The 24,734-nt window shown below is 35.1% G+C and overlaps 2 protein-coding genes across 2 annotated transcripts; one reads left to right on the top strand and one right to left on the bottom strand.

The window, feature by feature from the left end:
• The first annotated feature begins 1,996 nt into the window (after nt 1–1,996).
• LOC119636921 lies at nt 1,997–19,011 on the top strand. The gene is made up of 6 exons (XM_038032647.1): nt 1,997–2,080; nt 14,580–14,822; nt 14,923–15,162; nt 15,242–15,342; nt 15,409–15,725; nt 18,030–19,011. Exons 2-6 carry the CDS (start codon nt 14,598–14,600, stop codon nt 18,737–18,739), a joined length of 1,593 nt encoding a protein of 530 aa, XP_037888575.1. The 5' UTR covers nt 1,997–2,080; nt 14,580–14,597; the 3' UTR covers nt 18,740–19,011.
• LOC119636922 (WASH complex subunit 2) lies at nt 10,479–24,312 on the bottom strand. Its single transcript, XM_038032648.1, is given in 7 exon segments — nt 10,479–11,159; nt 19,317–19,447; nt 20,185–22,783; nt 22,785–23,478; nt 23,536–23,690; nt 23,750–23,950; nt 24,014–24,312. Coding segments are annotated over 6 exon segments (3,855 nt in total). The 5' UTR covers nt 24,119–24,312; the 3' UTR covers nt 10,479–11,159; nt 19,317–19,346.
• Nucleotides 24,313–24,734: the final 422 nt, after the last annotated feature.

The raw sequence follows: 24,734 nt of genomic DNA, 5'->3' as shown, positions 1-24,734 counted from the left end.
AAAGCTTGACAATAACAACTTAAAAGGAATTACTCATGCCAGAGTTCGGGTCAATCATATGTGTATATGCATATGCTGACGCACGCCAGGGTATATCTCACAGTCCTCCAAAAACGTGAACCAATGGTTCCAAAAGTTTTTCATGTTTCTTTAACAGTAGTGTTTAGTCATTACATCTGCCGCCACGAAATCGATCTTAAAATATTCAAGTGTTCAATACTCTTACAAAGTGCTGAGGTATGTAAATGCATTTTGAACGGGCATGATGAGTGGCGTTCTCTGTCAGAAAACTTTTGGACCACAACGGCAGCCAAAGTCATCTGTTCCGCCTCATTACTAGGAAGAGCTATAGTTGGTTTTTTTTTTTGACATCCTTGATATTGAGCATCTTTGGAACTCAAAAACATATCCAGTGATGGACTTTCTATCGTCCAAGGGACCATTACTAAATTGCAATTTGTCGTGGAGCGTACCTTTAAGAAAGCTTAAAATTCAATTTTTCACGGTTGCTGCTGGATTTTTATAAAGTCCCCACTGCATATCCATTGTCGGACTCTGCCTATTGCTTTTTAATATGACACATTGAGTTTCCTATTAGTTCTAATTGTCGACAGCGTTTCCATTGGTGTTGACACGGCATTGCACTCATTCATTTCTAATCTTCTCAGCAGGTCTTTAATATACAATTCTTGATTCAAAGTGAGCATACCTTGGTTACTGTTTTTTGTTATACCTAAAATTTATTATGCTTCTTCAATATCTCTTACTTTGAAATCATCGCAAAGGCTTGTTTTAATGTATTCATTGCTCTTCCTATTGTTTCTGAAGGTGAGTATACAATCCACGTGAAATGTTGCATAAGCGGTATTCCCGAGATCTTGTAATAAATACATAGTTCGGATTTACTTTATTTAAGACCAATTGTCTTAAACACGATGGCGGCATGTAAGTTGAACACAAGAAAACAAGTCAGACAGACGGGCAGGCAAGCTTAAATAGATTCAAAAAGTGATAACAAAAGGTGTGTCCATCTCAAGTCCTTTTGAATGTTGCATACATCTGCACAAACTCAATATAAACTTGTACTACAAGTGATGTAGGGTATAATGATTATAATAGCAAGCCCGGCGGAGCTGAATCTCTCATACTCACTTCTTTTATTATTTAATACCCATATCGCTGGTGTTATTGATAAAAAATTCATCGCCCTATCAACCATACGCGCTTTAAAATTGACCCATTTTTAGACACGCAATATATCTTCATTTATGGAGGGTACAAAGTAGTTTTAAACACTCATAGGTGCTCTGAAGCTTCCTTTTGGTTATTACATACGTTATCGAGAAAACAAAATGAGTTTATCGCCATCATACAGTGGCGAATATAATATCAGTTTGCACTTTTTCTTTACTACGAAAATATTGTAAAAGTGTTTATAGAGGGGTTAAGTGTAAATTCGATAGCATAGCTATCTAGTTCTCTCGTTTTTTATAGTCATTCGTTTCTCGTTTCTTTTTTAGATGCATAGACGGCTATGTCAGCAAAGATAAAGTGGAGTTACAAGAGTTTTAATGTCATAACATAATGTGGTGTATTGAGAGCGCGTTTGTTTTTTAAGTCTTTCGTTTATTTTCACTTTACTTTCATTATTCTTTGCCAGTGCGTCGTCTTCTCATCAATACCCAGTCGCGGATAATGCTTTAATTTATTTATTTCAGTTTGTTGCCATATCAAAACGATTTCAGACCAAGAGGAAAACGTCGACTTTGTAACAAAAAAAAAAAAAAAAAAAGAAAAAAGCATAAAATAAACGGCAATATCTTTGATCTTTATATATCAAAAAATAAAAATAAAAAATAAAAACGAAGTTAAACAAAAGATTTTACTTCTGGATTAAAAATTCATGTTTTTAAGAAGATGAAGTATGTGAAGTGCGCGTGTGTTTGCCTTGAAGGAAAGTGATACAAAATTTAAACAAAAAAAAAAAAAAAAAAAAAAAAAGAAAAGCGAAATGAATTGCTCGCGTACATGTGTGTGACGAAAACTTTTCTGCTTAACAAAATCGCTTAAAGTTTTTAAGGTGAGGACGAGTGTGTGTGTATATGCTTTGCTATCAATTGATTAAAAGCTGCTTCGAACTCAAATTGCCAACTGCTAACTGCTAACTCGAATTCTTTTCATATTACTTGCAAGGACGACGAGTGAAGTTTTAAAAAATGATTGTAATAATCATTTAACCATACATACCCTACATACATACCATACATACTCACCATTGAGTGCGGAGTTTTGTAATCATAAAGAAAAAAGCAAAAAGGCCGGAATTAGTATTTATGTAATTAGAGCAAAAATCTTGGTGTTTACAGTTTTTTTTTTTTTTTTTTTTGTTTTTTTTTTCTTGCTGAGCATTTTCTAAAAGAAAAAAATTGAGAACGAATTTGGTTTACACCATTGGCGATTGGCTGCTTGTTATAGGCCGTTTATGTTTTTAAATTTCTTCATGCATATCGCTTAATGTAATCATGCTCATCTATGTTGTATTAGAAAATGCGATTTTCAAGTGAATAAGCGCCTCATTTATATTAATACGTTCGCATGCCTCTACCATATGCTCAGTAGAGATCGTCTTTGAACCGTTCATTCATCCTAAAAATTTTGGATATAAACCTTAAATTGGAATGTGAACCTTTAGTTAATTAAGTTCGAAAATGATTCAAATAATCACGCCCACAATAAGCATTATACTATTGGTAATGTTCACCTGGAATCTAATGCTCTTTCGAGAATCGTTCGCAACCTCCTCTCCTCTAAAAAGAGGAGAACTTTCTCCACTACTCTAAGGAACGTACTGGAAGAGATATCGACCAGCAAACACAAACTATTGGCTTAACATGGCTGGAATGAATTATAAATTTCTCCTAAATCGAATAAAATTTTCTTACTTGATTATTTAATATGAACTAGTGAAGCAATGAAAAGGTGGAGAGGAAAGGGGTTTTAAGCAGGAAACCAACTTAATTAAGAATAAATAAAAAATTTATATTCGGTTATGACTGAATTTTTTATACTTATTACCGTTATCTTAAAAGAGATTTCAAAGAAGTAACAAAAAATTATAACCAGGCAACGCCGACTAGTACACACCATACACCACTCTGCCTAGCACAGTTATTCGCTCCTTTTGTTAATCGTACTCCAAGAAATACACAAAATTTTTTCGTGCAAAGCCATAATTGTCATGAAAGCCCGCATTCTGGAAGGTTCGATTTTCTCTCCTTACCACTCAAAATTAAACCTTTTTCCGAAGAACTTGCTACAACGTATAACGTGAAGACAATTTTACAGGGACAGACAGCAGACGGACCGTTAGGCCTAGATCGATTTAGTAAATGATTCTGCATCAGTCGGTGTAATAAAAGGTGGATCTATTTTAAGCCTTTTTGGTTGTTACATACGTTCGCACTAATTTAATATACCCTGTACAACAAGTGTTGTTGGGTATAAGAAGCACAAGGAAAACAACTTTCATGCTTTATAATATTGGGTGGGCGTGGCTGATTTTTTCAACACTTTAGAAAAAAAAAAGTATAAACCTGTTGTAGCAAAGAACAGCGAAAGGTAAGGTGTTCTCAGTTTCTTTTGCACAAGACAAGTAGACGTTGTAAGCATGCCTTTTGACTGGTTTGGGTCATTCTCAACTTCTTTAACAAAATTATAGGTGATATCCTCATTTTTGCGACTGGGAGAAAGTTTACAGAAGAGGCTATGCAGTTAAGGAGAGGTACAGGTGGTCGGACGGTACAGAAGGACGTACTGGGATGCCTTTTGAATTTCACATTGGTAAAGAATTTATGTTCTTTGTAAGGTTTTTTAAATCCAGTTTTTGCACCCTACACAGGTTTAGAGAAAAAAATTACAATTTGATACCGTAAGCGGGGTCAATTTCTTCCAAGTTGACGGTTGTGCATAGGTTTTGTCGAAATTTTAATTCGAGGCGTTTTCTATTTACTCGGTATTGGAACGATTGCACCCATTTTCAATAACAAATTTGAAGCCAATAACTTCATTTTTGCGGACAATATCGAATGTTTGCAACAGACATTGCACATATAGACAGATGGGCTTGAGCTTGAATTGATTCAGAATTTGATGCACAGATTTTGCGAAGCCTGCGAAGCTTACTCTTCTTGCGTGTTACGAACGTTTCGACAAAATGAATATATTCTTCATCGTGCGGTTATGGGTATAATTAAATGCATTAAAGTATCTGAAAAATGTGCTCAAACATGCTTCTTCTTTTTATACTTTTCCTCGCTTTACCGCTTTTCGGCATGCGAGTAGGAGTCAATTTCGGACCATTTTTAGGAATGGGTTAATCATAGAGAGACACAATTATGATATTTCGGATATAAAGTGATATAAGGTGTTGTCATGTTTTCATTTTAATTAACTATTTGGCAATGGTAGTAAGAGCAAATATGGGATTTTTAGTTATAGCTGGATTAGTTAATATCTCTCGCGTTTGTTAGGTTGTTTCATTCCAGCAAGAGAAGAAAATTTGAAAAACTGATAAGCTGGAGTGAAATAGTTGAATACAATACGTTTTTGGTTAAGTCAACCTTTAATCTTTTGGCACATAAAAGTATTGATGCGTTTTTTTCAAATATTTTAATGTATTTGTACGCAATAACAACTCATTAAAGTTAGCTGCAGAGATTCACAAACTATATACATTTCAAAAGGAAGCTCCTGCACTATGTTTTCTAAAGCGTTCCCAATATTGACATCATTTGAAATACATCGGTTTGTCAATTCAGTCAACTTAAGGTCTCATTCAATTCATCTTTCTATTCTATTTAGCTTTAAATGGGCAGAGTTATAACTATCCGGAGATACGAGTTACTATCCTGTTACTGCTTTGTATTCCATCTGAGTTTAAAGATATTCCAAGCTTCAGTTCTACTCTGTCTGTAGTATTGTAATTATGGGTTAAGCAAAGCTGATAAAGTAAATGGAAATGGCGATTGAAATGGCGTCCACTTCATAAACCTCGTTTCCGGTTGAAACGACTAAGAAAATTACATTCGCCCACGATCTAGACTTTCCGCTCACCACCGCTTAATACTGATCAATACTAAATAGACTTTAAATGATGAATGTGAAGCTTCCTTTTGGGCCCTGAATGAAATTCGAACCTTCAATTATATTGAATGGGCGTGGCCAATTTTTTTTTTAATTTTTGCATAAGACCACCCATAGGATATAGATGCAAAATTTTTATAGTTGTATCTTTTGTGGTTTTTGGGTAACGATCAAACAAGAGGTGATCTCCGGTAGTATTGATTGTACTATGGGCGTGTCATTTGACCGATTTGGCTCAATTTGAATACCAACCTTCGTGTAAGAACTTTCAATCGTTTTGCCAAATTCAAAGCCGATTGCTGGGTTTCTGCGACCAGCAGAGTGTTTAGCATAAATACTACAAAGACAGACGGACGGACGGATGGACAGACGAACGCGCGTAAATTACAATTTGATGCGAATAAAGAATGTATATATTTTATAAAGTTCTGACTCGTGCTTCTGTGTGTTACACACATTTTCACCAAGTAAATATACCCCTCAGTCTTCCGCGATGGGCATAAACAAGAGTGTGTTTGTGTAACATACAAATTCGAGGACTTTTAGCTATGCATGCGTGCATTCCTGACTTTCGCATTGCAAAACTTGCAAATAGAAAAACGACAATTGGTTTATTATCAATTTCAGAACTTGAGGTAAGTTTGAAAAGATTCGCGAAATAGAACAACTTTTCGGTAATCAAGCAAAAATTTGGGGCTAGAACAACAAATCTAACTTAAAGTGAATATTATCATCAAAGATCGTTTGTTCGTCACAAAGTGTTGTTCGTTACCCTGAAAATTCCAATCCCCTTCCATTGCCACTTACGGAGACAAGGTTAGAATTTTTTGAGCACCGACTTATATTAGTTTCTTAGGAAATGAATGAGCAAATTTAGGACACCTTCGGCACTTTTAATTATGGACAGCACACTGAAAAGTTTGACCTTGGCAAATATATTAGAAAAAATTATAGAGAAATTTGACGAAAAAAATCGGCGATATTATCATCCACACTGCTTCCATGTTAATCCTAGATTCGATCCACCCATTAGTCCAATCAACGTCAAGAAAATCAAAAGATTTGCAGAAATCCGGTTTCGTTACACTGGTGGTTCCTTAAGAAATCTACTCCTCAAGTTGTCAACTACGGACATCTTGAAAATACCTAAAGAAATTAATGTCAATAAAATACTTGACTTATTTAAAGTGAGCAGATTAATTATCTTTTAACAAGAAGAGCCACTAGTTCTGGTTGCTGGCACCCAATCTATTTTCTTATCCTACAATTTATTTCTTTGGCTTACATAAATCACAATAATAGCAATAATAATAAGAGCAATAATAGTTACTTGAGTTGATCGTGAAAGTAACTAACTAACCTTTGAACCTTAGTTAACATCTCTAGTTTCAACCTTAAAGCGATGGCATTTATCACACCCATCGCTTTCTTTTGGTGCTTTCAGCAAAAGCCATGAACTGCAGCATTTTCTTTACAATAAAACAACTAAGGCGTGTACGTAAATGTTTCTTTGATCGAATTTTTGGAACTTTGTTCTCCTTGACCTCAAAAAAAAGAAAAAAAAAAGAAGAAATAGATTTGTCATGTAAGCACTTTGCGCAGCCTTGCCCTTAATGTTTCTCAGGAAACAATATTCATACTCTTCATCATCACGTTCATAGTTAATGAAAAACAAGAAAAAACATTATTGCGGGACCTTACGCTATTTTGTTTAATACATTTATTCATATAAGGACTTCTCCAAATCGGGTATTATATGGGAAATGATTGAAAAAGTGTTGCGTCCCAATCATTTTCAATAGCGTTTGTCATCAAAATATCTCGAAAATTGCGATCTGTAGATTGCACATGCCTATAAACAGGACGGACCGACAACCTTAAAATCATTTTCTAATAAGAGGTGCTCAAGATCTGCTGAGATTTGCATACATGAATGTTGCATAATATATCCTTGTATAACAAGTGATGTAGGGTGCAATATAAACTTACTTAGATTGACGGATGAATTTGTTGTGTGTTATGAGTACAAAACTCATACTATTTCTCATAGTATGCAGATATTTTGAAAACCTCATCAATGAGGTAACATTAATTAGCATTGAAAGAAAAGCCCACGTATTATATAAATGCACTAATAATTATGTCAAAAATGACTGGGTGCGACAAGTAATTTGCGTATAAATAAATATTTTATTTAGATATGAAAAAGAAGCGTATACTCTGTGAAGAAGAAATAGATAAGAGATTTGAGCTAGCATTGACTTTGGGCGTACAGTGAGTGCGAACAATGAACGACAATAACAGTAATAATCGCTGACGGGGGCTAGAAATTCAGTCTATGTCTTAACAGCAGTAATAACAGTAATTATCGCTAACTTAAACAGACGTAGAACCTAAAGCTTAAAATCTATTTTGGCCTTAAAAAACTTACAAAGATAACTATATATATATATATATATATATATATGTACATTTTAATATAAATTCTCCTTAAAGTCTTCGCTTCGTATTTTTGAGTATTACATACGGAATGATGACACAATTCTTGAATACTTTTTCAGTGTTTGTTTATGTGTTTACATATATAAATTCTTTCGTTTATTTGTGTTGCAAGAACAAAACTCTTAACAACCAACCATTTCTGCTACGACCGGATACAAGAACCTTTTATGTAAAGTAATCAAAACAAAATGTTTATAATTATGTTGATGTGTACTGCAATACAAAGTTTCGTTCTTTCTTTATATTATCTACTATTGTACGACTAAATATATCTTCTTCTTCTTCTTCTTTTTTTATTATAAATTTCCTTAATTCCGATCTAACGACGTTGCTTATATTGAATTGTCTTTCAAAGCCAATGAACCAAGTAAGCGAATTATCTTTGTTACTCATCGCTATAGCTAAACACATATACATATATTAGGAGGATCCATAAGCAATCAATTATTTTGAAATTTTGAAAGGGAATTTTGTAATAAAGTCATCTTTTTATTTCTTAATTTATTACAATAGCGTATATATAATAATGTATGTGTGTAATGTGTATAATTCATCTCATTATTTACCATCTTTCCTGCAAATTTTCAATCCCTCAATTCAAGGCACTGCCGCCTTAAGGATCGATCGATGGTTGCATGCTTATGTATTTATTTATTTTATTGACAAAATCAAAGCCATAAGCCCTATTATAATTGAATACAAAGTCTATTAAAGGCGCAAAAATTACATACAATTTTACAAAAAGTTCACAAACAATTCGAGTGAAAAGAGATTGAAGGCCAAGAAGGAAAGTGCAGATAAAACATGAGGCATCACACTCTCGTTCGAATATTAAATAATTACAAATATGAAATGCAAATATGAAAAGTTCACATATGTAGGTGAGCTAAGAACATGCGAATGTAACTCTCTCCCTAACAGTTGTAAGCTCTTATAGCTCTGATCTGAAAAGATTTGGCCGAAGAGAGTGTGTAACTCGAGGAATCAACAAATGATTATTGCGAACCGATCTACAATAAGAAAATAGGTTGAAAAGCTCCTTTGGTCCCTGCCGTAGAATAGCGTTCTAAAGTCTAAGCAAAAGTCTGACTTTAAAAAAATTAAAGAAGGGACAATCGAGAAAACGCATAACATAATCTGAGATATCATCAGATGTCGTCAAGGAGAAAGCACGTCTAGTTACACTATTCCTTAATACTCTGAATTTCTTCAGATTTGAAGTAATCAATGGAACGGTGGTATGAGCAGTAGCTTTGACCGATCTAATTTTAACTTAACTTGATAGTCAAAAGGAATAAAACTATCTAACAAGAAAGATATTGACCCGAGAGCACCCGAAGTTTATATCGAATCATAGCTTAATCATCGGTAATCTCCCCCAGGCATCATATTGTGGTTTGATGTGTAGAAAGAATTCATTTTTCATTTCCGATCATGATTCTCTTCAGAAATATATCTCTACGGAATTTGTATAGCAATGAAGAGAAAAATTGCTTAACGGATACTTTTGTTCGGTTCATGTAATCGATGCGGTAGTCATGATGTTTTGCTTCCATGCTTTTCCAATTTCGTGTGAATGTCGTTGTATCGCGACCATGTTGGCCCGAGGCTTCTCAATAATTCTTGTATAAGTCATTTTCAATTAACTTCCATTAGAGATTTCAGAGTTTCATTAACAAAATCGACTGCTCGTCCACTTCGAGACCTGTTAAAGAGATCATAATCACCAGCGGCAAACGTTTCGAACCAGCAATGTTAGTTAATGACTTTAAATACATCTCCGTAAACATTGCAATGCCGAATATGATCGCCGAAAGGTTCAGTCGGCGCCATATTATTACAAGATTGATAAAAAATCCTACAGATGCATATAAAAATTTATTATTAAACGGTATATTGATTGTCTAGTACACCCTACAATATAGTGCCCTGCCAGTGTACACCACATTATAGTACCCCATCAGGCAAGGAGGGTTTCAGCTTGGAAGGAATCGCACAAAGGTGTGATCACGTCTGTATTTTCTACATCCAGCTTTTATCAAGAAATATTCTAATCGGAATTTTTTTTTCTTATAACAAATTTTCCAAAATAGGGAGTTAAATGAAAAATTGTCGCAATAATGCTACGATCCCATCTATTTTTAATATGGGATGGGAAAATCATATGGGGATACGATGAAGTTATTCAAAATATTCCCATAACTACGATCTAATGGTTGACAATGAAAATAATTGGGTAGATATCGGAAGTGTTAATTGGACCGTGTTGCGTGAGTAGACGAATAGGTAAGGATCTCAACTACCAAGTCACGGTTCGGGGGTTGAAATCCAAAGTACCATACAGTTTATTTTACTCGTAGCTATAGCGAGTGCTTAGTCGGTAAAGATATGTAGCACTTACGGATTAGGTACTTACCAGCTATAGGCTGCAACTATCACTTCTCTATATCTTTTTCTTTTCTCACTTCTCACATAGAGAGTATGCCCTGAGCCCGAAATTGTTATAAAAATTAACATTTTTAAGCTTTTCTTGTTGGTCGCATCTTACGATCAAAGGTTTTAGATTTGCAGATATGAGCGCAAGACTCATACCAATCGATTCGGTGTCTACCCCTCTGACATTGAAGTACATATATATATATATATATATATATTTGCGTTCAATATGCAGGCCACAATCTTCAAATTATTTCTTGTGAGATTTGATTCACTGACATGTTTTGACTGAAGAGAAGCCCTACCAAAAATGGGATTGGGTCGGTCTATTTCGAAAATTCTTTTTGAAATTCGGCGGCGGAGAATAGCATTTTAACTTGAATAATTTTTTGCAGATTTTGGTATATAATTAACAACAACAAGAACAAAATTCCAATATATTGTTTTAAATAATCGAGAACTCAAAGCAAGTGTAAATAACGGCTTCAGTAAACATTCAGGAGAAACGAGAGTATCCATCAATCAGCAGAAAACTACTGGAATCATTATTCTATGATGTAACCATGATTATCATTTAATCCCTTACGTCTCTCCCGCATGTTTAATTACTTGCTTGAGGTTTGACTTAACGTAGGGCTGGGTAACTTTTCATACCGCGGCGGGGGTCCAACTATTATTAAAAGTGCGGTATTTTCTATCAATTTTGTTTCTTTTCAAATCGCACATTTGATGGTCTAAGGAGCATAAAACGTTTGAATTCAGTTCACATTTGATAGCTGAGCCGGTGGCGAACGCAAATACAATCCATTTTCAGCATTGGTGTGTATGAACAAATTAAATAATTTGAAATTGTAACTGTAGCGGGCAGCGAACGCTGTCCGCGGGCCAAGGGTTGACCGTACGTGATCTAAAATATGTCTTCTTCTTGCTCTTGTCTCGTCATTGCCGCTTGTTTACTACTCGGATTTCGTAATTTTCGAATTTTAATTATTACCTCATCTTTTTTCGTTGGGCGCGCTACTACGAAAATCCCCCGAGCGCTGCTCAGTCTAGAACAAAGTTACTATTTTGGCAGCTCTCTGCTGTAAACAGAAGAAGCATTAATCACTTTATAATAATTTTCGTAAAATAAATATAAATTTCTTAATATAAGGAATTGCAAGCGATAGAAAAAAACGACACAAAAACACACACAGATATCGTACCGTACCACACATTCATGCGCACTTCTTTAAGTATGATATTATAGCGTAGCATCTAATTGCTTATACATATATATATATATATATATATATATATATATTTATATATATATTTTTTAAAAATAATATATATATATATATATATTTTTAAGCGCACTTACCCACCGTATTGCAGTTACGGTGCTGCTGTTGTTTGTTGCGGTTTACTTGTTCGTTCGCTAATACAGTAAAACTGTTTATTAATTTCTTTCTTTTATGAATTAGCACACATAAGTATATGTATGCGCGGTATATGCGGAAATTATGGAATTATAAAATGTAAAAGCCTAGCCTAGCGTTTAACGTGGTTGGAAACAAAAGACTAAAGTCAAAACCAATGCATGTTTCTTGATGATGATTTATGGTAAATTAAAAAAAAAATAAAAAAGCAGAAAGGAGGGAGTTTTAATATTTAAAACAAACAAGAAAACTATACGCGTCAAGAGAGCGTATTACGAAAATATTACGATCGGCGTTGCAACCTTTCTTCAAGTAAAAAAAAAAAAAAAAAAAAAAGTAAAAATATATATATATATGTATATTAAAATTCTTTAGAATACGTTATATGAGAAGTTGATGAGGTTAAGCGCGCATCTATTTAAACATTAACGTGTCCTCATTGTTAAGTTTTCGAAAAAAAAAAAATTTCTTCTTTCTTGCTGTGATCTAAATAAATGCTTTATTTCCCCTACTACGACTACAATATTAAAAATTCACTTTAAGATCATTAATTGACCGGAAGGTTGACAGTTTTTTTCTAAAGTAATCATCATGTCCATCTCTTCGTCCGACTGCTTTCATATTTCGCTTTCTTATATCGTATCTCACTCGTTCCCATATCGTATACATACCGAAAAAGAAAAACCGGACTTTATACGAATTTCTGAACACTTACCACTAATGTACGTACAGTAACTCATAGCAAGATGAAGTCAAGGTATGTCTGCTTGATATGTCGATCGATCCTAATCTATCTATCGCGTATCATATGCAGCCATTAAATCATAGTTTTGCAATGCTTGGCAGCACTGCACAGCTATTTGTTCAAGCTAGGCAGCATTTCACAGTTATTTGTACAGATCATGCAGACATATTGTCCAACCTATTTTTTCATATTATCACAGATCACTCAATAAGCTCATAGGACTGATATATAGATGCAGGATAACTAATGGCGAAGAATATGGTAGCGAAATGTGTCAAAATTTTATGACTCTCTGAAAGTTAGTTGGTTGTTTTAGTGACGCTACACATGTAATTTTGATCTTTCCCATCAATTTGCAAAAACAAAAGCGGCGCTACTATCATCTATATGTCGTCTTATGAACCTGTTGAGCGGTTTTTTATGTGCTTTTTCGATACTGGCGAGTTTTTTAACTTGTTTGGATGATTTTCAAATTGGATATATGTTTTTTATACGATGACCAATTTGTGGTGCAAGAGTGTCTCAAGTTGGTGCGACTGTAAGCAACACCCAGAAGAATTTGAGATATATTCATTTTTCGTTATACCAATCGATTCTGAATCACTTTCGGATGCTTGTCTGTCCGTTCGTCAGACTTGTGTTGTTGTGTTCAGCCAACGGATCGCAAATTTTTGAAATATTTTGATGAAATTTTGTACATTGACATGCTCTGGCTCAAGGACGAACGGTATTGAGAATGGTTCGAATGGAAACACCTTTTCCTCCACTCTCCCATATAACGCTTTATTTTCAAAAACCTTTATATGAATATGTGGTGGGGCGTGCCTCACCATACGTGATTTCACTTGTTTAAATTACTTTAGAAATTGAGGATTAATTTTTTTTATTACTATTGTCTGTGATGTAATGAAGTTTGCAATACTTTTTGAACAGCGTGCCGGAAAAGATGCACGCGGCATGAGGATATTTATATATTTTTTCTCGTTAACACAAAAAAATTATTTATTTTAAATTATTAATATTGTTAGCGAGTACTGCTTTGATCCCGGAAATGGCATCTACTCGTTAACAGATTAGCACGGGGAATATTTCAAGGCAATTCCACAGAGAAGACGAAACAAATTGTACTCGAACGGCACAAAGTCGGAACTTTGTAGCCAGCAATTCTCTTAATTTGTAGGAGCTTGTTAACGACCTGCCTATCGGCCACAATTTTCACGATATTTTACCCTACACCACTTGTGGTACAAGAGTATATTAAGTTTGTGCGGGTGTATGCAACATCCAGAAGAACCTTTTCTTATATCGACTTCTCCAGAAGCACTTTCGGAACCTATTTAAGCTTGTCTGTCCATCTGTCCGTCTTGTTATCTTGTATTCAATCTACAAACCGTGATTTTTTATCTATTTTGATGGCATTTAGTAACCAGACAGGTTTTGAACCAAGGGGAAACGCTCTAGAAATTGGTTCTCTTTCGACCGCTTGCCGCCATTACTTTGAAAACTCGTTCCATAAATAAGCATATTAAACAAAAGGCGTAGGGTATTGTGTAGTGGCTTATATTCTGTTGTCTCTTCTTTTTTTTTTTTGTGTAATAAAAATCCATCGACTATCACCGTTTACGGACACCGTCATGTACGGTTTCCCGCTTTTAGCATTATACGTCGGTCAAGCGATTGATTAAATTGAAAAAAAAAAACAACGGCGTTGAAGAAAACACCAAGAACTTTTAACATTACTCAATACATTCACTAAAAGCATTGAAGACCTAATATTATATGCTTGTTCTTTTTCGATACCTAACTACGAATTATTTCGGTTGAGGATTTTTCAAAATGTATTCTTTAGTGAAATTGTAACTAATGTTGATGCAGTATGAAAATCTTGCAGCTATGCTTTCTAGCACAGAGCGCATGCATATCGAAAGCAATACCAATCATTTAAATCTTATTTGAAATCTTTATAATGGCCTATAATGTTACGATCAATGTTAAGTTAAAAAAAAAAAAAAAAAAAAAAAAAAAAAAAAAAAAACATTAAATATGCATGTAAAAAAAAAAGGAAAAAAATTTAATTTTGAATGCTTTTTTTTGCACGTATCAAAGATGCAAAAAGTGTTGTTGTTTTTTTTTTTTTCTTTTCAATTTCAAAATAATGCCACAGAAAAGAAAACCAACAGAACAACTTACAAAATTTAGATTAAATAATCTCCTCTCCACATTGAACATTAGCGCTTTGCTATGTGCACACGCATTCCACATAGCTAAAGAAATCAGGCTATGGTGACATACATCGTATTGCTTTCATTTAAATCGTTAACCGCAATTTTCAGGTCTTTGAGAATAAATTCATGATTTATTCCCTTTCGCAACTCTACGATCCTGCAAATCTTGAAACATTATTTAATAAAGATAAGAAAAGAAGAACTATGAACTATGACAAGTCCAGTAAAAATTTACCAAATGGAGAAGCAAAGAGCGATGCAGCAACAAGCTTTTGGAATGATCACATTATGGAGCGTTTTGTTAAAGCGAATCTGTTCATTATATGTTGTGTCGCTGCCGGTTTACTTTTGGTAAGAGAAACAAATACATATATATTTATCTATCTACTAACTAAGCTTTTTAAATTGTGCATGCAATGTATGAGTGTACTTATGCGATATTTCTTTTTAGATTGTTTATTTGGGTGCATTTTCTTGTGAAGTCTCTTGGATACTTGAAGCAAGAGGAGATTTACCGTATTCAGCTTATATATTATGCACTCAATATTTTGTAGTGTTCGTAGCCACTACGATACTGATACATGGCCTAGTAACGGGATTGCCGTTCGGTTTGTTTGCTTGGTCAGTTGTTATAGGCGTACTTTCTATTCCGGAATTGATCTTTGTAATGATCATGACAACGCAACATTGGGTGAGTAATGAAAGAATGAAAGCAATTGAAATAATTTTGAATGTGAAAGCAAACGAAAATGAAAAATTTAAATAAACAGGGCCTCCAGTCCATACACGGCTTAACGGAACTCGTCGCTTATCTCTTACGTTTGCTGATAAATTGCTTTTCATTAATTTGTGTAATACCCACTGGTCTAAAGTAAGTGCACACAGATAGATAAGCATATGAAGCATTTTTAATAAAATATATTTTAATCTATGACAGATGGCGTCGCGAAGCTCAGGTTTTAATGCAACTGCAGGATTTAGCGGCACGTCTACAACTGCAAACACCTCCACCCAGCATACCAATAGTTCAAGATGATTCGCGGCGTACCAGCAAACGTTTAGAAAGTCAGCAACAGTACGCATTTGAAAATGTCGGCTTCCAAGTTAACGAGACCGCCAACAATAACGATGTGCTACGTCCGCAATCTCAGAATCTTAGTTTATATGGGTCGCAAAATGAATTTAATGCCAGTATGTTTACAATGCCGTTCATTCCCCTACCTCCACCCAGTAACGATTCCAATGGGATAAATGGTACGTAAAAATTTGTAGGTGCTCCTTACCAAAAGGACAGACAACTTATATTTGTTTGCTGATGTTGAAGTTATGTAAAAATATTTTTGTTACAGAGTTTTTCTTTTCTGAGTTTATGATTTACTTAGCGAAAATTAGGTGCTTTTTAGCAAAATTTTGCTAATTATCTTCATGAAGAGCCGAGTAGGTAAGAATAGCAACTACTAAGCTTTTTGCTTTCGCGTGTTCAAATCTCAATGCGGTAAAGTTTATCTTGGCGGTCGTTATAGCGAGTACTCAGGCTGGTAAAAGCGAGTAGGGGACACCTTCTGTCTGATTGGTCCATAGAAAGATTGTAATTAGTTAGTACTATAGGATATAGAATAAAACTGTGTCTTCTCCGTAAGAAATTACTTTCGCTAACCAAAACAGAATAATTTCACTTGTCACACAATTTTGATGAATTCAAAGGATAGCGCGCGCATTTGAATCCTTACGAGTGACAAGCAGTGGATGCGCTACTACACCCAAGTCTAAACAGCCACAGTAACACTAAGTACTCCGACATTTAATCATAATTGTCGTTTATTACATTCATAACGTTGTTCTAAGCATTTTGTATCGACAAATTTAAAAAATCCTCGGCTTTTAAAAAGATCCCAAATTCAAGTAGTGAAGCGTGTACGACGTTGTTGTAACTGACTTTATTGGTTAAGGGATTTCATTGCGATCAATTTTTGACATATGCGTTCTGATCTACGCTACAAGCACATATTGGCTTATGAAGTAACGAACGTAATGTTCATATGTAAGTCTTAAACCATATAGGATAATACGAAAATCTTAATCACAAAATCGTCCGTAGTGCGGTTAATTTGTGATGCAATGACTTTGTTTAAGGTAACTTTGCGTATTTCTTATGACCAGTAACTCCGCACAACGAACGCGAAACACATTACTTACCGCATTGCCAAGCCAAGTCAAGAAACGCGTCTACAGAATCGCCACGCACGGTTCAATTCTCATTGCTGTAAACCATAATTTACTTTCGATAAGCACATCTGTTGAGCTATGGCTATTCACTATCTCTCTGTCCACATCTCTTTCCGATCATCGTCGTGTTGTAGGTATAATAAAATGTGTCTCCAAATTCAACTTAGCCAAGTAAAATTGGCATTCGCCAATACATAATTATAATCTCTCTCTATGGTAGAACACACTTCTGACAAAAGTGAATATACAACACTCTAGCTGTTATCTTTGTAAGATACGCCCACAAATGACTTTATCTAAAATTCAGGACATTTACTATTAGCTCTTTTAGATAATACACTAACTTCAATAAATTTGCGACAAATGGCATTATTAGGATCAGATGTAGCCGGATCAGATGTAGCCGGTATTACAAAAAAAAAAAAAAAAAAAAAATGGAAAAAAAAAACCCCCACGGGGTTAGATCGAAATAATCCTGCGCAATTCGGTAATGCTACTATACCAAGAAATTGTAGAATTTGATTGCTTTTGACAACTTGCCTCTTAAGCCACGTAAGATCCAAGCTATTAAAATCGAAAGTCTCATGAGGGGAACTACCATGCGTAAAAATATTTCATCTTACCTCCTCAATGTCCTACCAATGTGCTATCTATTATGTTTACAACACCTACCATCAAATATGTACATCGCTAGGTATTTTACGTGGATACACTACCGCGACGGCTTAACCCACGGCGCTCAATAGCACACGGAATGTGAAAACGCATACTCAGCGCCGCGAAGATAATTAGTCCTTGCATAATGGCAAACTCGATGCCACGGGGGTAATTAGTCTCCAAGTGCCAGGCAGGGATGTGTATACAAATAGGTAACGCCCTCTAAAGCGTATGTGTAACGACACCAAACGTTTTTCCTTTTTTGGGTATTCGGTATTTGTACATTTCTTCTCGTTTTCTATTCGCCGAAGTGCAAGAAGCGACGTAGAATGCTCAGTAAATAGAAAAAGTGACTTAAAAGACTAAAAAGAGAAAAAATGGAGATACTTCAGTGAGAACTAAAACGACGTGTGACTTTTTTACCGGCTTTCGTGAAAAAACTTCTAGTTATCTTAATATGTAAATATTCGCAATTTAGATCCGATTTTAAATAGATCGTCCTATGTCGTGTCTCACTAACTCTTGGCTTTCAACGTCGACATTCAGGTTAGGGAAGTTAGAACCCAATTTTTTATTGGTCAAAATACGAATTTTTGCGCACATAAAGTCTTTACCTGCTTTAGCGGATATTAGTGGGCAACGTTTTTACTTTCTTTCTAATTTCTAATCCATTAGGTAACAAGGCTCAATCTTTAATGGACTTAAGGTGTACACTTCCGGGGCTTTATAATCCGCGTTACGTTCTCGAAAATAGTGATGAGAAAAATGGAAAATATTTTAATATAACTATTGACGATCTAAAAAATAATCTGCAAGATACCCACAGACCACCATCGTTGCCGAACGATCCGATTTATTGTTCTATTGATGCGCCGCAATCATCGTCACCCATGCAAACGAATCACTTAAAGGAGAGGCAAAGAGAGCCATTAGCTTTGCCAAGTCATCAACAAGTTCAGCACAGACAGATTCCAAAATTGTCGCGTAATTGCATTTCATTAGAAAATCTGGAGGGCATTACTAAAGTACAAAATGAATTGCAAAACTACAATCAACAACAACAATACTATTTGGCCATGTTAGGCTATTTGCAACATCAACAATTGCAACAAGAACAACAAAAAATGTATTCAAATAATATGGGCAAAATCTACCGTAGACCAGGAAGTCAAGATAACAGTGTAGATGGTGGGGCGACGAATGGAAATCCAATGCCAGGGCAACAACAGCAACAACAAATCTACAGGCGTAATTCACAGCAATTGCAGTATTACGGTGGCTTCGGATATGTAAACTATACGAATCCGTATGTCACGGCGAATAGCAAGCTATCCTTGGGCAATGAGTCGGACGATTATCGGAAATATCGTGATGTTGCTTTGTAAGAAGTGTGTGTAGACTCAATGTGTGTTATAAGCAAGTAAGCAAGCAAGGTACACAAATGAAAAGGAAATGTAATTTTCTCTCAACAAGTTCGTGTTGTATATATATAAGTTATAAATATGTAATAATTTATCTACTAAAGACGAGATCGCTTTTCAACGACTGCCAAAGAAAAACAATACTAACTCAAGAACGTCCAGCAAGCCTAAACAATAAATTATATTTTATTTTAGTCACACAGCGAAAGAAAGAAAGAGAGAGAGAGAGAGAGAGAGAGAGAGAGAGAGAGAGAGAAACAGGGAGAGAGAGAGAGAGAGAAAAAGATGTTATTCCAAACACATACCTGTTTGTAAACAAAAATTCACAGTTAAGAAACTGAATACACATGTATATATGTATATATAAAAAAAACTCAATGCAATACGTAAATTATTTAGTGTGTATTAATCAAAAAGTTTTTTCTGTTTGTTTCTTAGTTTTAACGTGCAATGGTTATTATTAAAAATATTTTTATTACATTTCTGTTAAGAAAAACTATTTCATTATTGCAAATAAATAAAAAATACTTGAAAACTTTACACTTTCCTATATGGGTGGGTCCAAGGTGATTCATAATAAATCGGCCAAAGGATTGTCTGTCGTAGTCTTGATGCTCGGGAGTTGACTCTTCGGTTCAGCTGCCGCTAGCACTTTTGTATTGGAGTGTGATGCTAAATATTTACACAATTTTTTTGTTAATATATATATGAAGAGTATAGTCTATCTATTTATACATATATATGTAAACATATGCATGGATGAGTAATACCATAACGATACTGTTGAAATTCCGAAATTCTTCCTACATTCTAAGTCACACATACGGACGCCAGTATCTTAAGTGAAAGGATTTCTTGAAAATATCTATCAGTGTCCGACGTGTATTTGCCGATATATACTTTCAACGCAGTCCACTTTTAAGTCAGACATACGGACACCAGTGTCTTAAGTGAAAGCTAAAATTGGTGCATGGATTCCTTGAAAATATCTATCAGTGTCCAACATGTATTTGCCGATATATATTTTCAACGCAATCCACTTTTAAGTCTGACATACGGACACCAGTGTCTTAAGTGAAAGCGAAAATTGGTGCATGGATTCCTTGAAAATATCTATCAGTGTCCGACATGTATTTGCCGATATATATTTTCAACGCAGTCCACTTTTTGCAAACTCTACAACACAGGGTCCATAAAGAGGAAAGTGTAGACCCAAAGCTATCTCCGAAATTTTATAATAGAAATTTTTATTTCTACGATAATTTTAGTTCGGCCAGTTACTATTTTTGCCGATCGAACCGAGTCATGGCTTTACATGTAACAATCACGAAATTTTTCTCTCGAACCATTTTATATTTCGGATTTATACGACTTGACTGGATGGATTTATGCACGGAATCAATACTTACCTCCCCTTTTCAAAGAATTACCGCTAAAGAGGTCATCATCGTCATCATCATCAGAACCGTTATCGAATAAATTTTTTGATTTTGGTCGCCATGATTGCTTTGCCTGTTTCGTTTTAAAAAATAAGTCATCGTCATCATTATCATCGTCATTAGCGAATAAATCCCGTGATTTGTGCCCCGTTGTGGGTTTTACTTGATTTGTTTTGAGGAATAGATCGTCGTCTTCACTATCGCCATCGAATAACGACGACACATTCTTATTTTGAGCATAAGACGGTTCCGATTTAATTATTGACGTCTTTCGCTCGGCCTCTCTCCAATGCTCGGTGCTTTTAACATTTGCATTGGTTTCATCTGTTTGCTTAGCTTTACTCTCTCTGTCACTCTTCGTTGATAGGAAGGATTTTTTGTTATTAGCAAAGAAGTCGTCATCGCTTTCAGAATCATCAAATAAATTAGTGGATTTGGTAACAATTGGTTTGGATTGATTTAGCTGCTGATGAATTAGTTGGGATTCACGCTTTGCAGCCACTGGTCGCTCAACAATAACGCTTGCGCTTAATAAATCTTTTCCATTATTGTTCGCTGAAATAGTTTCTTTTACAGAGGCCACAACATCAGCAGATGTTAATTTTTTCGGTTGAAACGTCTCGCCGAATATATTTGCAAATAAACCTGAAGATGATTGATTACTTTTTAGTATTAATTCCCCTTTCGAGTCCGGTAAGGAAAGTCTATTGATAGAAGGTGAAGCGAATAGATTTTCGAAATCATTATTTCTTCCTTCGTCAATTTTCACAGGTTTTCCTTTGCTGAATGGTGGAGTTTTTTCAGACGTGGTCTCGCTGTATGCTAGTCCTATTCTACTATCACTTGCACTATTTCCTAGAATGTCTTCATTTGCTTCTTGCTCAACCATTAAAGACCTTTCATAGCTTTCTTGGCGACCTTTTCTCGTTGAAGGCTTACGGGAAAGGGGCGCTCTTACACGAGTTTTATTAATACTCGATAGTAAATATTGGTTATCCGGTAATTGTTCTTTCGTATCCAAACTGAGTTTAGCATCATGGTAGGGTATCTTATTATTCGATTTTTCAACAGCCTGTTCTGGTTCTTCTGAATTACGCTGGCTCATACCTCGCAACGGTTCCTTCTGAACTAAATTGTTTTTAGAAGCATTACTGCTATCGGCTTCGTTAGCATTTTGAGCTAAATATTTCTCTTCCTTTAATTCTGACGATTTACGATAGTTCGAACCCGGTAGTAAGGCTTTCACATTAATGTGAATGTTTGGTATTTCTAGTTTAGAAGGCTTTAATTTTTGTTGATCAACTTGTGGCTCTTTTAATGTATTTGCTTCTGTTTCCCAAAAGTCGATATCAATTCTTTTAAATTTCTTCTCGTTATTGCTGCTAAAAGGGGAAACTTCTTGATCTCGATTTTTGTTTACCGCCTTCATCGTCTCACTCAGATCATCATAGAATATGCTGGATAAAGTCGTCGAATTTTGCGGAGTATTAACAAAATGATCACCTTCGTCTTCTGGTGGAACTTCATTGAAAAATTGTAAAGCATTGTAGGCATTATACTGTTCTGCGTTAATTGATTTCTGAGCTTGTTCATGGGAAACTGGCAGATTTGGTAGTTCAGGTTCGTAAAAATCATCGACCAAATCAGTAGACGAGTTATGCTTGAAGGTCGTAGGTGGCGGTGATTTACGGAAAGAATCAATGTATTCATTATCATCGGGAGGCTCCTGTAGAAAAAGACTCGCATTGAAATTATAATTGTTTACTTGCGACGTTGACTTATCTCGTTGGGATGGTTCCGGTGGCTCAACAATTTCGCTGATTTTAGATGTTATTATTAAAGAATCTTCTTTCTGATCCGTGTTACCACGGTCTACCACAGTTGTTTTGCTATTCAATGCTGATGTTTTGCTCTGAACTTCTTCTTTTATAAATTCATTTAAATTTTCTTTATCATTATTTTCTTGATTATTTACAACAATCTTTTCAGCAGGCTTTCCAATCACTTTTTCCTTTGATTTAATTTCTGACGGCAATTCCTTTGGCGGACGAGACGACTTTTCATCTGATGATCTGTCTAACATTGCTGCAGATTTTGCGAATAAATCATCGCTTCGATCTTCACCTGAATTATTAAATGCAATTTCCGGAACAACACTGGGAATCTTTTCGATAGACTTTGAAGTATCTTCATTGGCACTTTTAGTTTGAGAATGTTCTTGTTTGGAAACATATGCGTTTGCTTCTACAAATGCATCCTTATCTGTAGGGATTTCTTCAGAAACTGTATTATTATCGTTTGCAAACAAATTAACCATTGTATCCTTCTTTTCAAGCGGTAAGCTCAGTTCTCCATCGTCAAACAACAATGATTTGCTTAACGGCTTAGTAGCTTTTACCTCCGCCTTTTTACTTGCGAACATATTGTAAAAATCGTCGACTTCGTCAAAGTCATCATCAAATAGAGATTTTCCCAAAAATTGAGTTTTTAAACTGTTTGTCGGCTGCTTAGACTCATTTGCCTGTATGTCTTGTTTTGGAAGGATAATCTCTCTTTCTACCTTTTTATCTGCAGACTGCGCTTTTTTTTACAACTTCATCCATATAGGATTTGAAATCGTCATCATCATCATCATCATCAAATAGGTTAACTGGATTACGTTTAAAGTGATGATCTGCTGCGGACGTACTTTTCACGTTTATATTCTCTGGTTCAGTGAGAAGATCTACAAATCCTACGTCTGGTTTTGCGGTGCGTTTCTCGTTACTGTTTGTTTGGCTATCAGCATGACTTACGGTGGAATGTTGAGAAACGGTTTCGATTTGAGTGTCAAATTTGATATCATCAAATAACGGCGGATTCGATGGTACACTGTTCGTGTTCTTCAATGATTCGCTATTTAACGAATTGGTTTCTTTACTTTCGAATCTATTTTCTACGGCATCGTTTGAGAGTTTATTAGGAAATACGGTTTGCAATCCTCTCATTGATGAGGCATTTTTAACCTCAAATTTTGTTCGTGATGTTTCGTTTTGTAAGGAGCAACTGGACGTCCACTGGGAAATATTCGGGGTATTGCTTTCAAAGGATTCATTTTCATCCGTTGCAGAAGCTTCAGAGAATTCATCCGACAATTCATCTCCTGAGAACTCGCTATTTTGTGTTTCACAGAGTCCGACGTGCCAAAAATCGTGCCATTGTTTAGAACCAAAAATATAGGGCAACGCTTTCTCACTATATGGATTTATTGGCTGATAAATATACCTAGAAAGAGAATTTATATAACACTTATTACATTCTTGAAAATGAAGGAATAGTTACGTATTGTTGATACCATTCTCGCCCGTATCATTATCTGAATCTTCTAGATCCAAGGAATACTTTTCGTGGCAACTATGTAACATTTTTAAATTATTACTCAGAAATTGATCACAAATTTCTTTAGACGAAGTAGACGAAAGGTTATTGGGTTGACCCTGTCAATGAAAAAAGCATTAGCAAATTAGAAATTTGTTTTTCAAAAAATCGAACGTACTTTAGGTAAGAGTAAAGATCCTTTTCTAGGGTTGACCAAGCTGTCATCGTCATCCTGCACTCGAGACTCAACGAATTGATCCCCGAATTGCAGAGCGCTTAAGCTGTTTGCCATATTCTCTAAGGCTACGCTTGTTGATTTCACATTCTTATCGAGCATTCGAAGAGCTTCGCAGCTCTGATTTGCTTTCTTTTGCAGTTCCTAAATCGCGTCACCAAATTTAGTGTTCATTTCAAAGATAAGAATGATGATAATAAAACTTGCCTGAGATATTTGTTTCATCCATTGTAAAAGAACAGTGTCTCCAGCAAAATTCCAGTCAGAAGCCTGTCGAACGACATCCTCCAGTTTGACATTATTCATACTCATTTCCGTTGTGATTAAAAAAAAAAAAAAGTTAGTAGTTTTTAGGACAATTTAGCGATCCTTTTTCTGAATTTTCTCAACAGTATTCCATAAACAAAATGTTTCACTCTCTTTATTAAATGTTAAAAATTTTCACTTTCGATTGTTCCGAAGAGGCGTATAAAAAACGCTTGATTGTTACTCAAAGAAACCACAGTCAGCTGTGTATACATGGTTGTAATTTTTATTAATATATGTTAAAAAACGGTGTATATAAACGGCCGTTCAAAGATTCGTGAATATGTTCCCTTGTTCAACGATTTGACGACTATTTATTTTTCACACACGATTTCAAACATTTCTTCCATTATCTTTTCTAGTTGACAAATTCGCTTATCTGGCGTAGTAGGTATACGACTTTCTAAACCATAGTAAAAATAGAGAAATTGTTTATTCCCCAAGAACATTTTGTTATTGGTTAACAATTAAGGGCGCCATTTATGCATTGCATTCGTCACGTTTCATTTTCGAATTTGTTTGCTGTACGTATGCACGAAAGGTGCGGGTAACGCTTACATATACGTATGAAGACCAATGTAAGTCAAATAGCTCATGTTGCGCATTAGTTTGATTATCCAGA

Source organism: Glossina fuscipes, unplaced genomic scaffold (genome assembly GCF_014805625.2).
Source record: "Glossina fuscipes isolate IAEA_lab_2018 unplaced genomic scaffold, Yale_Gfus_2 42, whole genome shotgun sequence".
NCBI classification, from domain to species: domain Eukaryota; kingdom Metazoa; phylum Arthropoda; class Insecta; order Diptera; family Glossinidae; genus Glossina; species Glossina fuscipes.
The sequence above is the reverse complement of the archived record's forward strand: the minus strand, read 5'-3'. Positions and strand labels throughout refer to the sequence as shown.